The 16190-nt window shown below is 38.7% G+C and overlaps 1 protein-coding gene across 5 annotated transcripts in view; it reads right to left on the reverse strand.

Annotated features, from left to right (window-relative positions):
- The window catches only part of quob (quattro b), a 45630-nt gene that overhangs the window by 26670 nt on the left and 2770 nt on the right, over window positions 1–16190 (reverse strand). For 4 of the 5 annotated variants that reach the window (XM_079882935.1, XM_079882933.1, XM_079882936.1 and 1 more), the window contains exons 2-5: window positions 6432–6629; window positions 3262–5176; window positions 2289–2447; window positions 573–696 (exon numbers count right to left, since the gene is read on the reverse strand). In XM_079882935.1, the coding sequence (XP_079739061.1) occupies window positions 573–696; window positions 2289–2447; window positions 3262–5176; window positions 6432–6629 (2396 nt within the window). The remainder of the gene's footprint in view (window positions 1–572; window positions 697–2288; window positions 2448–3261; window positions 5177–6431; window positions 6630–16190) is intronic. The other variant, XM_079882934.1, reaches the window with a different exon arrangement.

Genomic DNA, 16190 nt, shown 5'->3' on the forward strand with positions numbered 1-16190 from the left:
CACTGACAAATAAGATTCTGCCATTTTCAGAATTATTGAGGAAAATGTGAGGAAAAATAGCCGAAATAGCTACTTGATAGCCTAGGCTATAGCCTAATTTATCATTTAGAAATAATTTTACTGATTACCCTGCTATGGTTTATAATGACCGACTGACTGGCCTTATTACAGCTACTTACCAAATAAATAAACTGTTTGCGTTTGTATCAAAATGAGAGGTTTAATACGAAAGACATGAAAGTAGCGCCGGTTCATTTTACCAGGATGAGCGGACTGATATACAAGTCGGCAAAACTGCTTGTTTAAAATACAGATGAAAATGTTTGGATTTCAATTTGGTCTTAGAATGAAAACCATATAGCCTATAATGTATGTTTATCATATTCAACTCAATTTTTTTATTATTAAATTTGACTAATTATACGATTCTAAATAGCCTAGTGCACACATTCACAAGCCTACTGACGCTTGTTTCACATCGCTGGGTATTTGGTACTGATACTTCATGTCCAAATTACATAGTCTCTTACTGCCCTCTTGTGGTGATTGAGCAGACTGATCTCTACTGGTACCTGGGAATGGAGTGTAGGAAAAGCAGAAGTCTGCAAAACTCCAGAGGAGAGAGTTGAGAGGAGGCCCAGCCTTTCCTGCTGCCATACACCTCCACCACGGCCCGGCCAGCGCGGTCACGACTGCCTTGTGTTGGTAAGAGAACAGAATGGGTTAAAAAAAAAAAATCACTGTTGTGCGCCTAAATGTGAAATAGCTCTGTAATTTTGGCAACGAACATAAAATAGCAAAAACAAACAGATAAATATAGACATTCAGACACAAAAATTGTGTATGTTCTGTATTGGGATTGAAAATGGCTGCATGATGCTAACCGCTATAATTAATGAGAAGGAGAACTCAAACAATTAACTTTTCCTTTTTACTGACAACAGCATTTACATTTGATGCATTTAGCTTTATCTAGAGTGGAATATGCAACCTACTGTACGGTTAAAGTGCATGTAAAAAGTTAGCAGCATGGTAATTTTATCAAAAGTAACTAGGATATATAGGATTCACATTATAGGTTCATGAATCAGGGTGTTAAAAGATTACCTCACTCAAATACGAATAATTTACTCACCCTCATACAGAAGCCCTTAAAGGGCCTTGCATTATCATCCTGTGTGTGTTTGTGCGTGCGTAATGTAATTGTTTTTGGTGACCTAAACATAACATTAGTTGCTTTTCCTCAGTTTCTGTGTGAAAAAGCCTGTTGCTCACCATTTCTCTGGTCATAGTAAAATGCATTTGCTTAATCATTATTTAGCAGTAGCTACATAGAAAAGAAAACAAATTTTATGTTAAGACTTTTATTATGTTGTTTTCTCATTAAGTTGTTTTCTTCTGTACCCTCATCTTATTTATAACCTGTATTTTTTGTCTTGTTTAGTTGAACACAAAATTAAATGTTAGGCAGAATTTTCAAAGTGCTCTTTTCAAATGCAATGGAAGTGCATGATGATTGTCAGGCTTGAGTAAAAAAGCATGATAACAGTAGTCCACACAGTTTGTGTGATATTCCAAGTCATATGGTCTCTGAACAGACTTACATTCAAACATTAGTCACTGATGATCTTCTTTTCAACCAGAGCTCTCAAATATTATTCAGGCTGGTATTGAATTAAACAATGGCACTTTTGGTTCTCTTGTGTCTGATCCTCAAACAAAGTTACTGTATCACGTGTCTTCAGAAGACATATGGATTATTTTTTATTTATTTACTGTTGGGTGAATGTGATTTCACAAAATGCAACATGTTCCTGGATAAACATCTTTGATTATTTTGGAACAACATTCCAATCAACCAATCAGATTTGAGGAACAAGTTTATGCTAAGTTTAGGTTTAAAACAAGGGTTAGGTGCTTCTACATTAGAGTTATTCATCTATCATTTCACTCTGATTTTAGGAATAAGTTATGGTTAGGATTAGGTTTAGGGGTAGGGATAGGTTTAGGACTACATTTTCAGACAGGTATGTTGTTCCAGGATCAACAAAAGATGTTGATCCAGGAACATATCTTACTTGGCAAAATCATGGTGATCTTGTTGTTGATGAGACTGAGTAAACATGACAATTTGTTTTTCCAATGAACAGTTCTTGCTGTACTGTCCTGCTCAAGGGCACAGTTATCTTAGACTTAGATTAGTCTGCATGGGTCAGTCATATCCCTGAGCTTTAACCACTAGCCTACACCACAACTGTTCATAATTAAAAGTTGATTAACAGGCATACCTGGTAGACAGATGATGCCTAGCTGGAGAAGGCTCTTGATTGTGGGGTCCTGGGAAAGTAGAGTTTCCTGAACTCTGTTCTCAGATTGATCAGCGTGTGATTTCTGAAGCTCTACTCCATTAACAACCGGTGATCCAGCTTGTCCAGAGGGGGAGACTTCTTAAAAAGAGGAGAATTTACTTTAATTTTCAACATTGGTAAATATTACAACACAAAAGCCTAATTCAACTTTTTGGACCTTTTCTTGAACTTACTGCAGTGAGTGAAAATCTAAGATGTGCGTCACAGCTAGATGGAGCTGTTGATCTGCCCTTTAGAAAAACTTTAGGAAAAATGATTTGTAAGCTAAAGCCATGATCCTCCTCTTCCCATTTACAAAGACATCTAACAGCTTCCCCATAAACGGGGGGCATGTAGTTATTTCTGTTCCCTGCCCTTGCTCTTGGTCCTCATGAATGCTTTCTTTCTGTTCTGCTGAAGAAAGAGATCAGATGAAGGACTGCAGAAATTCCGCTGTGGAACGCTGTGCACGCTCCTGACCTTTAGCCAGTGTCACATTGCACCCTTTTAAGATGACCTTTCAGAATGGTATATTTTCTCCTCAGCAGAGGACCAGGGTCAAGGTCGTCTGTAAATCAGTCGATATGTGTCATAGCATGCGGAAACTAGACATGGCCTCATTGTAGTAGTCGTTTTTTGTAAATGACTTCATATCAGTCATGTTTGAACAAGCTTTTCATTTAAGGATAAAGATCTAAGACACAGCATGTTGGCCAGACATCATGTTGCTTCAGATGTTCTTTTAACAACAAAGTGGGATGTGGGGTAAAAATCTGTATGCAATTAGTTGACACACAGCAAGGAACCACACATAGAATTTTTTGAATATTTCTCCTTATTCGTCTCTTCTAAATGCTTGTAACAAATCACAGGCACAAGTTCTTTTCACATGCAGCGGTCTGACTCAACTTACCCTTTCTTGTTTCTTGTTGTCTGTTTAACTTTGGGGACACCAAATTAGCTGTGTGTTTTATTCCCTGGATAGCAGGCAACATGGGGATGATCTCTGGATAGACATCACTGCGACTTCTGTTGGTCGGCTTGTGTGATTGCAGACACTCTCTGGTTGTTTCCGAGACTGAAGAGCATGAGCGGGATTTAGACCTGCTTTTACCTTTGATCACCTGTGCAGGTGAACCTGGGCCTCTTCCACAATGTCTGTTATCACAGGGGACTTTGCGATCCAAATGCCTGTTCTCATTTTGGAAAAGGATCTGACTGCACTGGGGCTGAAATAGAGCAGGTGTTTGCTCATAGGCCTGTGTTAGCTGGTTTTGTGAATGCTGAATTGGATTGAAACCATGCAAACATTGATTAGCATCTTGTCTGTGACCACTGTGGTCAGGTAAAGCCCTGAGTCCCATTTTGGGTAAGTGTTGGGTTTTGGCGTGCTTCTGGCTGCTAATCCGCATCTGAAATGAATCTTGTCTAAAAGAGTTGTTCAGACAGTAAAGTCTTTTGTCGGGAAAAGCCTTAGTCCCTAGTGCAGTCTGATGTTGATCCTGTTGCCCAGTGAGGAATGACTTGTGTTGTTGTCTCGCTGGGACCATGCTAGGGATCTGTTGGGTCATATGTTGGTCAAGAGACTCTGCGTTCTCCCTTGAAATACAGTCATGAGGTACACTTTGACTTGGCTGGGTTGAGTTCTTTGTGCTTTGCTTTTGTTGGGCTGAGTTCTCAAAGAATTGCATCGGGTTTCTGTCTGCTTGGTTTGGTGTCTGGCCAAATGTACAACTCAAAGGTTTAAGTCTATGGCCAACTCCATATCCCTCACAGCTTGGCTCCTCTACATCTGTCCTTGTTTCATCTAGAGAAGGCAGCATACTTGATCTCTCAAAATTCACTGGGTTTCGGAGAGCTGCCACATAAGATTGACGATACCTGCATTTGGATTCTGGATCGTTTTGCATTATCTCAAATGGCTGTTTGTTTTGCATGCAAGGATTGCAGTCCTCACCATACAGGTTACCGTTGCTTTTTGAGGCAGGTTGAGCTGTCCTGACTAGCTTGAAACCTGATGGTTTTGTAGGGATTGCTATTTTGTTGAGGTCCAAAGTCTCTTTCTCCTTGTTAAACTCCAACAGATCCACATATTCTCCTTCCAGCTCTCCGTTGTGCCTGTTGTCCCAGGTATTAGGGGAGACCCAGCCAACAGGTTTTCCAGCAAAACTGCTGATTGGATGTCCTTGATCAACCTTCACCAGTCTGCTACCACCCTCCACCAACTGAACAGAAACCACCATCCCATCTTTTGCTGGAAGGATCCTAGTTTCCATGTCAAGTGGTAAGAAGTCCACAGGTACCTGTGACTGTGACTCGTTCTCTGAAATCTCAGTTTTAAGATCTGTCACACGGAGAGTCGCAATTGAGCATGTCTTTGTTTCAGGCCAGATATTAGATTTGGGCCTGTCAAGGAATTCTGGGTTTGCAATTTCAGTCCAAGGTACCTTTACAACACCCTGGTCAGAGGAAAGCACACACTGACATAGAGGATTTCCGTGACGTCCTTCATTTATTTCCCTTAGCCAAGACTCAGTGAATATGCATGGATAGGATGTCTCCGGGATTGGCGTCCCCTCAATCGCAGGACCATCCAGCACCCTGGAACCTGCTTGCAGTACCAGATTATCCTGCCCCAGAAGGTCTTCCTCCAAAAGAAGACTTTTGAGGACAATTCGGGCTGACTGTTCTCCAAAAGACTCCACCTGCAAGTAGAAATCTCCAGGTCGGAGCAGTAAAGGGTTGATGGGGGCGAGTTGGATCACCACACGATCTCTCAAGCACAATGGCCAACCCTCACACCGGAATAGGACATCGGAGTATGCAGCCTAGTGGGAGAGAGAGAGAGAGAAAGAGCAAAGCTGGTTTGTTGACTTGCAGATAGTTTGGGATTGACAGATTTTACGATCAACAGATTTGTAATGGCTTGGGTCTTGATGCTGTTTATTGGCTTGCATGCAAACATTCTTGAATGCCCTTCAGAAGAAGCTGCCTAGGAAGGCCTTTGTTCTTTCTGAAGATAAAACAAAACAATCTTGTGCTGAGTGGACAAGGATAAGTAGCATGTGGGATCTGTGCCATAAAAGTCCACATGGAAGAAATGTCTGCAGAGGAAATTGCTTTCATCTTGTCCGTCTACTAACATGCTTTACCCTTTAAAGGCTGTGGAAGAAATTTAATATGTTCTATATGTTTGCATTTTCTTATATTCATAGAATCTTAGAAATATGATGATAATCAGATGAATGTAGTGTCGATACATACCCTTATGAATATACGTATGTGTATGTCCTTACAAGGTATATTACCTGACAAAATTTAATGTGTGACTAAGTGTATGACCGTGACAGATGGTCTCTATTCAAGGGTACAATATGATAAATCTAAACAATGTGTTAGTTATGGCTGAGATATATCTTCATTTAGCCTCGAGAATCATTGTTTGGGGGAGCCAGGACTATAAAGAATAAAAGATGCCCCCCACTCATTGTCACACTAGTTAGTTCACCCAAACATGAAAATACATAATTGACTCACTCTTATGTCATTCACACTGTCCTTTTACATACGCTCAAAGCATATAGTGAGCATGGCCTTCCAGGCTCCAAAAAGCATTATAAAAGTAGTCATATAACCCTACTGCATATTTCAACTCTTCTGAACCTTCATGTTAGTGCTGGAACACATCTAAATTTAAAGTTGCAATGGGGAACATGTTTGTTTGAGTGTGACGATCTGTTTGACCAAACAATGAGTGTTTTTACAATTCTGTGAAATTACCTAATTTACCTTAAGACATTATTCAGTGAAACTCTTTCTCTGTGCTTCAGCTCTCAAATATCATTGAATGGCTTCAGAAGACTTGGAATATAGTCTATGAACTTCCATGTTCCATTGAAGACAAAAGTAATACAGGTTTGGGATGACATGAGGGTGAGTAAATAATGACACATAAATCTTTGGATGAACCTTTCCTTAAGTCACATGGTAGGCAGGCTATTTGACATTTTTAGATGGTTGGCTTTTACTAAGGCGCTGTCCAATGGGCTTTTTTTGTTGTTGTGATTAGCATGTTGTACTTACACAGGCAGCTTGTTGCACGCTCTCTAGGATATGTTTGGCTGGGATAAGGAAGTTCAGCAGGCACTGCAGAGCATCTCCATGGTAACGTTCCTCAATGGTGCGAAAGAGTTGGCTGAGAACAGTAGGAGCGGTAGCCTCAAACGGAGGGAAGAGAGACGACAGGGCGCTCTGAATGGACCAGTCCAGAGAGGAAGGGTTCTGAGGTGAAGAAAGGGAGAGATTTATTTTGTGTGTTAGTTACTATATTCCTTGACTGAAAAATATCCGTTGATACATATACCATGATAGATGATACTGGAGTTATTGTATACAAGCCCTAAATGCTTTGTCTAAAGATGTAAAATGAGTTTTTTGTGAAATGCCTGTGGCAAAACCTTTTTCATTATTTCAACCCCTCCTAAATCTCACTTGTTACAGAGACAATGCAGCTTGTCATGTCAAGGGTTCACTGTTTAGGCCTAATCTAATCCACATTTTCCATTCTGTTGACCACCATGTGAAGGCAGTTTCTCGCTTTCTCAATCCATTGTGAGTGGAGGAGACAGGCAATGCGATCAAAAATGAATGAGAGAAATCATAATTCAAAGTATGTCAGTTTATGAAAGAGTGCAGGGTGTCCATGCACATCTGAAGGATTACAGCGAATGTCTCTAATTTGCTCTCGCAAATATTTATCATACATGTTTCTCAGGCATTCCTCTGTAATGAGGATGTTGGGTTCACCTTTCAAGTGTCCGACTTGGAATAATTTACAAAGCAGATGTGGGAAGAGCACAGGGAATGCTGTGTGGAAAATCAGGGAAGTCTGGGTGACCTTGGTTTAAACCTTAAACAGACTCAAGCTGTGTCAGAGTGGATTACTAGGTTGAATCTCTTAAACTGCACGTTTTAAACTATTTTTATGCAGCCCAGTGCAATGATTAACCATGGAAAGAAAAGCATGCTTTAGCCATGTTAAGATGTTTGTGTGTTTAGTCTATTAATCTTTTGGCTCAACAGTCACACTGGGTTCCTGGTTTAGATGATTACAGGACCTGAGTGTGATCTCACACGGGAAGTTTATGTCTGCTTAGGAAATAACAAACATAAACAAATCCCTTCCTTTACAAGAAAAAACTAAAAGAAAGTAATGTCTGTGTTTTATATAACAGTGTATCAGACCAGGGTTAGAATAGTTTGTTTTATTTTCAGTTTAGTTTAGTCTAGTTTAGTTTTATTTTCACTCTCATTGTTGGATTCAGGTTAATTTTTTTAGTTTTCCTTTGTCAGTTTTTTATATATATATATATATTTTTTTTTTTTATTATTTCATATTTCGAAAATGCATTTTAGTTTAGTTTTCCAGTTTGTTTTTTTCTTATTTTTCATTTACTCTTTTCCCGCCAAACACAGAATTTTCTGTGTTTCCGTGTTTTCACTGTTATACACTGAAAGAGTACTGAATCCCCTGTTCAAAACACATGAGAAGAAGATGCAGAAACAAGCAATCTGATATGTAGTCATATATGCATATGTAAAATAACGCGATCATCAACATTAAACCGCATATAAATCAAAACTGCCTAATGTTAAAGAATGAAATGTCGACCCATGATGAGTTACAGGACTGTGCAAGCATTAGGGGTGTCGATGGACTCGATTTACTCCATCTATGCTTAGATAATCTTTCTGAATCCCATCCGGACGTAGTCTTTGACAAAAATGTGATTTTTTTTTTCAGCTTTTTGCTCAAAATGTTGCTTTTTTACTAAACTTATATTCAAGTGTTGATTAACAAAAAGAATGCATGAAGCTAAAAGAAAAAGTTTTTTTGTTTTTTTTTTAAAGCAGAGGATCTGTTCTTTCTGTTGATATATTGCATGTTCAGATATTCATACAACAAAATATTCGGGGGGCCTTGAATCTTTTATGAAAATTATCAAAAACTCTGGCGGGGAAAGAGTTAACAATGATAACAATGTAATGGCCTGACAGTGTTTAAAGTAAGTGATGTTTGCTTAGAAATCATTGCTCATTCTTGGGGTTAGTGAACAAATTCCTAATCATAAGTTTTCAACTTTGTAGTTGTATCTCATCCTTCACCATTTGAGCTACAGACAAGACTGATTCCTCAAAGTCTGCTGTTTGTCAAATCAATGGAAAACCCCCAGTCGTGCTCTGCTGTGTTAGCCGCTGAATGATACAGACATCAGATGTCTGCTCTGTCATGTACTAGTCTATGAAGTATGCACACATTCATGTTTATCTGCACTGATTTGTGATAAAGCATTTCGGCATGTTGTAACTAGTGTTATTATTTTTTATTTACAACTTATTGTAGGTCATGAGGTTATTCAAGAATTCCCTGAATTAGACATCGTTACTTTTCATTAAAGGGATAGTTCACACAATTTATTTTAATTTCGCCATTATTTACTCACCCTTAAGTTGTACTATATCTGCATACAGTTCTTGGACGATATTGAAGAATGTTGGTTATCAAACAGTTTCTGGTCCCCATTGACTCCCATAGTATAGAAACAAAATTGGGGTCCATCAACTGTTTGGTTACCCATATTCTTCAAAATATCTTCTTTCGTGTTCAGCAGAAAAAAAGAAATAAATACAGTCAGGAACAACTTGAGGGTGAGTAAATGATGACCGAATTTTCATTTCTGGGTGAACTACCCTTTTTAAAACCTATAGGCTAACTGAGTAAAATCATTCAATTTGTTGCTAATACGACATATATTTTCTATTAAAACATTCAATTAAATATGTAAATATTCATATGCCCATATAGAAGTTCTTTCAGGTGAATCTCTTTTACTAGGATTCTGCTAAACAAACTAATTTGTCAAAACACAATTTTAAATAGACCAGTTGCAGTTTTAGACTGATGAAATACTAAAACTGACAAAAGAAAAAAATAATCTAAAAAAGATGAACCTGAGTGAGCGTGAAAACTATTGAAAACTAAATATAAAATAAAAATTGTAAACTATTCTAACCCACATTAGCTGATGCTTCTTGCCCCATCTTCGCCTATACTGTATGTCTTATGATCCTGAACAGAATTAGCACAGGACCTTCCACAATGGGTTTAATGATTAATAATTGTGAATGATTGTGGAAAGACACAATAGCCTTTTTGTTTAATCGTTAACTAAATGAGTTAGTCTGGGCCTTGTGTGCGTCTCGTTCAGGGTGGTCCGTCCTGTGAGCATGTCGAACCGCTGACTTTCCCATCCTCTCTTTTCCTTCTTCGGTAAACACATGTGCGTGGTCTCGCCATGGCTCCGGGCCTGTTATTCTGTTTACCCCCGTTACTTCTCCTGTTACACGTCCACGCCTCGGTTTTCAAAACACGTCCAAGTCAAACTTCATTTAACAAATCCTCAGGATCCCAAATGAAGGATATCTGGGGCCTGGCGTTGTTCCTGAAGTCTGGTATTTGCATTCAGGAGACTGTCAATTGCATTTTTCAGTGTTTTTGTAAATATAACCCTCTAACGAAGCCCTTGGCTGAACTTTGGAGCATTAATTTGAAGGCTCATTTGATATCTGGAAATGTTAATAGGGTCAGTTCTCCATGTGTAGAAACTCTTTGAAGCACTTCACAGAAATAACGCCCTGTCTGTCTTCTCACCTGCAGGATTGCTGTACAATTTTTAGCTGTACAGTTTTGGCGTGACAACTCTCAATTAAATCTAAACAAACATTTTCAACATCTTTTCATTTGGCAGTGCGCAAGTCTATCTGTAATTGCACAAGAGCTCAACAGGTAATTATAAGCTTCAGTCTAATGTTTGAAACACACTAAAGCTCAGCTGTCATTAATTCTGAGGCATAAGATGATTTCATACATGCATAGTAAACAAACAGTTTTTCAGCAGCCTTGTATTTAGTGGTGTTTGCTAAGGCACGCATTACTAATACAGTAGGTTAGTGTAATTGCTCACCAATGTCACAACCGTGTCAGTGAAGAGCTTGAGATAAAATATGAGGGGTTTTCCAATTAGTGCTATATGCAATATTTTTATGTTTGTGTGTAAAAAGTCACCCGTAGGAGGATTGTAACTTTCGTACAAGTATGTGTCGAGGTTTCAGGCACGCGTGGGGTGGCGAACTTGTGCATGCAATGTGCAAAGACCATTTTTGACTGTAATTTGCCATTAATCATGTTGATCAACTTTGGCAGTATCATGGCTAGTATGAACTGTAAATGTCAGTGACATAATTTGCATGCATGCATGTTCACTTTTGCACATTATTAGTTGACATATTATACTAGAGTGAGTGTGAAAAGTGTGTTTAAGTCCATCGGACCAAAAGTGTCCATAGTTTTAAGAAATACTTGTATGCAAAAAAATGGTGCAACAGGAGAATAGTTCCAAACATTGTTTGAAAACACATCCTTGCTTTGCTCAAGGAATAAGTCTTGACTTGTGTATTTGGCAAGTTACAAAAGAAGCACTCAGAGTCTTTTTAAAACCCTCATTTCAAGCTCTATAATCACTTTAGGATCGCACAAAGAGCATGTTAAAAGTACAAGTTCATCTGCACTCTTGAGATGAACACTAATCGAACCTGAACACGATTCTTCATCATCTGTCAGCTTTGGAAAGTCTCTCGTTACAGCTGTCAAATTCCAGTAAGTTGTGATCCTGCTTCTCCTTCTCTTCCTCTTCTCCTCCCTCCTCAGGACAGTGTTGTCTTTGTCTTATTGCCACTGTGGTTTAACTCCTTACAGAGGGAGTTTGGCACAATGGAGCGTTCTCACTCGCATCAGACGAACACCTACAACATCTGACTACACTCCTCCGTTTACTCACTAGTTTGAATACGGTTTTCAGAATAAAGCTTCTTTGCAGCAACTTCTTAGCTCTTAGCTGATGTGTGTCATTTTCCTCTGTATGCATTTTTAGAGATTAACAACATGATTTTGGTTTTCTTTTTTGTGAAATTTAATGAGGGTTCTGTGACTAATTTTGTTCTTTTGTTTTGAAGACTGCTGTCAAACTAGCACTTTTTATGTAATATATAATTTGTGTATTTGCATGTTTTTGGTCACACTCATTACATTATAATGAATTTCTTTGTGGCCCAGAATAAATTGCCTTTATGCATTTGTTGCATTCTTTGCATCTTTTGCAATCCATGCTTTGCAGACAAACAAAAGTGCTGTTCTGTCTGGTGTTTTGGTGAATCCAAATGGAAAAATGCTTAAAGGAACGCAGTGAAACCAAGTGTTCTCCTCTTGTGTCATTGTCTAACTACAGTAGTGAACAGCTTTCACTAGTAAAAGTACATGAAGGAATGCGTAATCGAAACGAGTTTAGACCACCCTAACACAGTGTCTGGAAGCAAACAATGAGCCTGGAAGCATCAAAACGGCATGTTATCATAGCAGATAAAATCTTTTTTTAATGAAATCTGGTTGTTTAAAAATGTAAAATTTACTTTGCATGTGCTGTTTAAGAAAAAAAATATTCTGGACGTTAGTATTGCTACATCTGTGTATGTATATATCGAGATACATAGTATTGAATGAAATGTAAATGAAAAGACCAAATTTAAATACATTTGCATTTGTGAATTTGGCCGAATCTTTTATCCAAAGCAACTTACATTGCAATCAAGGTGCGCATTTGATCAGTTCTTGCTTTCCCTGGGAATCCAACCAATGATGTTGGCATTGCTCAAATGCTTTCTTGTTGGCTCATGAATAAATTGCCTTAGTACATTTCTTGCACTGCAGACATGCAGATATTACTAAATAAAATAATTTAATGGGATAAATAAAAATGCAATTGACACTTCCAGTGTAGACGGCTCCACTGATTATAATGGGATTTAGTTTTGACATGATGAGACACGCCGCTCGAACACATGTGTAGATGTGCTTTGCTTCTTTTGTCTTCCCGGTCTTCTCTTTTATATCAGTTTATGTTTAAATGAGTCTTTCACAGACACTCTAGCAGCACTTGTGCTTTATTTTCTTAAACGGCCATACTGTAAATCACCTCTGACATTCGCAGGTCTCGTGAACACGTCTGTCTCTGCACGCCGCCAACTTATTTTCACAGCTCGTGCATTTTATTGACTTTCTCCCCAGTATGCCCTGCTGATGAAGCAATGCTCTGTGGTTTCTCGCTGAGATCCAAGACCGCAAAAACTGACTCCAAATGATCCCGGATATCATATTTCATTGGATTTTGATTGAGGGTCCTGGGACTTGTTTCCAAAATAAATATTAGCATCTCGAAGCACACAAAAGACCATGAACACACCACGGCTCAGGACATGCTCGGCTCACTTATGCTTCCCTGAACTTCAGATTATTGGAGCGTTGCGTCAGGTGGGAACGTGAATGGAAGAATTGACAGCTTTGGCAGATGCTCCCTAAAAATCTGGATTTAAAATGACTGGTCTAGGATCAGACAATCCAGCGTATGTGCTGCTCAGAAAATCCCTTTCGTTCCGATATGTTTTGTAGGACACCATGTGACTGGGACCATCTGGATGATGAACAACATGCTAATAGAAAACAGACGCAAATCATCAGATTTCTCTTTGTGCGCTCGACGGAAAGTCATCGAGGTCAGACGCTCACAAGCTTTTTTAGGAAAAATTCTCAAAGCATCTCTGTCCAGTTTGTTTTGATTGTAAAAAATAAAAAAAGTCCTGATATTTTATGACATGTCAGATTCGGGGTGTTACCCTCAGTAAAATACTGTTAACTTTGCTGTGTTTACTACAGGAAAAACCTTTTCCATTTCCTTTTTATTTTAGTTTAAGGCATCTCAGTGTTTCAACAGCTGTTACTCACTAACTTCTTAGTATGCCAAAACAAATCTGGGGCTTTGTTCCAAAACTTAGTGAGCGCCCTAGTCCCTACATAGGCAGTATTTTAGGATGTCATAAGCCCTATTCGGACGGGACTAGTTAACATGGAGAGGAAGGGTACATAATCCACACAATAAAGATTATGTACAGTAATAATTACCAGAGCTTCTCTGTGATTTTAGTCCCGTCCGAATGTGCATCTCAGTAATCATCACGGACAATGTCAGTAAAGATAACAGCGACTTTTACCTTCAGTAAAAAGGTCCGGAAAAATTACCTCAGGTGATACTAATCCCGTGCGAATACACCCGCTGTAAATATGTACATTAATATTTCGTCATTTCCTGTTTAAAAGTAGGTTTCCATGATTTTTCCAAGTATGGAGATGCTTGAAAAACCATCAGTTGCGTTCTAGACGCTGGGACGAGTCTGTGGCAAAACTCAAGTGTTTTCCACATTCAGATCAGAGAGACTTGTTAGAGGCACGAAACATCTTTTAGCGTTAGGTAAGTGCCTATTACCAACACAATCCAATCTGAAGTTAATGAATACATCGATCGACCGGACATAACTGTTTTATATATATATAAATATAGGTTGTTTGCGCACGTGATATCTCGATATCAGGAGGCAACGTAATACACACATGACGACAGGAGTGTGACGGTGACGCAAATCGAGTTACCCATCCCACATCTGCTAGTTTTACTGAGATCTCTTATCCCGTGCGAATTGGCCATTACAATTACAGCTGTCCTGTGGTAAAATTGCATTACTCCATCTACCCTTATAAAGTAAACCCGCCAATAGCGCGCCAGGTGGATAAGCCAGTTTGTGACTGGTTCCCGCAAATTTGTAAAGGAAGCAGCAGAGATAAATAGCCTGGGTTTCCCCATGCGATTTTATTCACGCTGCTAGGCAGCCTGGATACCATGGACCAGATTTTCCCCTCAAAAAGGGAACCAATCACAGAACGGGGAGGGAGCAGCAAGACGATGACGACGTCAATGCGACACACCGAAGCAGTTTGTTTATATCTGTGGATCCAACATGGCATCAGACGCGAAGTTACCTTTCGATGCAGCCTTAGATAGTGTTCTAAGTAGTTTAGAACGCAAGTTTATTTCGTCTTCTTCCTCGTCGAATTTCTGTCGCTCTACATACGTCATCTGGTATAATTGAAACGATTGGCAATGAGCTACGTACAGGCGCATTTGATAGACATTCGTAGCGCCCAATAAACGGCTCTGGGCATTCGTAAACCATGCCTCAAATACGAGAAAATGAACATGTGGTTCCCAGACCACGTCTCAATGAGAAAGAGGTCTGACGTTAGCCAGGCTAAGAGATAAATGTACAGGTTTCCAGCCTGAGCGAAATCAAATCGCCGGCAGATTAGGCTGGGTTTACCCAGTCTAGGTATAAATGTGATTTCCTCAGCTTTTTGTTCAAAATGTTGCTTTTTTATTAAACTTACCCACATTAAAGTGTTGATAAAAAAAAGACAATACATGAAGCTAGGATAAGATGTTTTGTTTTTGTTTAAAAGCAAAGGCTCTGCTCCTATAGACCTTATGTAGCCCCGCCCCTTTTCAGCACTGCGCTCGTCGTCTATTGACTCCCGGTCTGTATTTTCACAGCGATCTTGCGTAGTTATGAATGAACGGCTCATTTTAAAATCTTCCCGGTCGACTGACATTTAAGACATCTGCTTCAAACATTACAATCCTCATGATAACTTTCGTTAACTTTACATTAAGTAAATCCACTTCAAAAGCTAATTACTCCTGGACAGCAATGCCATAGAGATATACAGACCGAACGCAAAAACGGAAGTTCAAAGACAATATTCTAAAGATGGCGGCGCCCTCGTTTCTCTGGCGCATAAGGTCTATACAACAGAATATTCTGGGAGCCATGAAAGTTTTGTGAACAAATGTAAAAAATGCTAGTGCTGTCTGGCGACTTTAAAACAGAAAAATGCTGCATGGTGAGGAAAGAGTTAATATCAGTTGTTTACAAATACAAGATTCAACTACGTTTTTTACTGTAAGGTCAGCTAAATATAATTTAAGTTGAAATGACTTGTACAACCAAGTTGATTATACTTAAAAATGTAAGGCAGCAACTGAAGTTAAAGGCACAGTATGTAAGTTTCACCGCTTCACTGTAAAAAGAAAGTTGCTGCCTTACATTTTTTAAGTACAATCAACTTGGATGGTTAAGTAATTTCAACTCAAATTACAATAAACTGACTTAAAAATACGAGTTGAATCTTGTATAAATTATAACAAAAGTTGAAAATTGCTTGACTTAGTTTGATGAGTTAAAGTAATGTAAAAACATGTTGTCATAACTTATTGATCATTTAATTTTTTCACAGTGTAGAGGTCGCTTATTGGAAACAATAACAAAGACGTAGCTTGATGACGCAGTGGCGGAGCTGTTGCGTTCACCTCGCGTTTACGTTTTATAGGCTTATCTTTGGTGACAGAACCCGCAGGGAATGATAATGAATAATTGTGGGCTATGAAGAATGTGCAAAACAAACATCTGTGGCTTGATTTTCAGGAAGCGTACTGGGTTTCAGTGGTTTAGCTGAGGCTAGGCGGGATATGACGCCATTAACAGGCAACACAAAGACACAGGCCGTAAAACGTCGGATTTCACTTGATTTAAACATTGTTGGAAACATTTGGGATAAGTACACAAGTCAACAAAATATATAAAATTGTTCTAGTGGTTTTGGGATATTTTAATGCAAAAATCTTACATATTGTACATTTACGTTTCTTTTTTTTTTTATTTAAGATTTATTTATACATTTTAAGATACATTACATTACATAAAATAAAACCTTTATGTTTCTGAGTTGAAATCGGTGGAAAGTAGAAGGCAAAGCATTTCACTACGTTTTTAACAGACTTAACG

This window comes from Squalius cephalus (assembly GCF_949319135.1).
Source record: "Squalius cephalus genome assembly, chromosome: 10".
Classification (NCBI taxonomy): Eukaryota; Metazoa; Chordata; class Actinopteri; order Cypriniformes; family Leuciscidae; genus Squalius; species Squalius cephalus.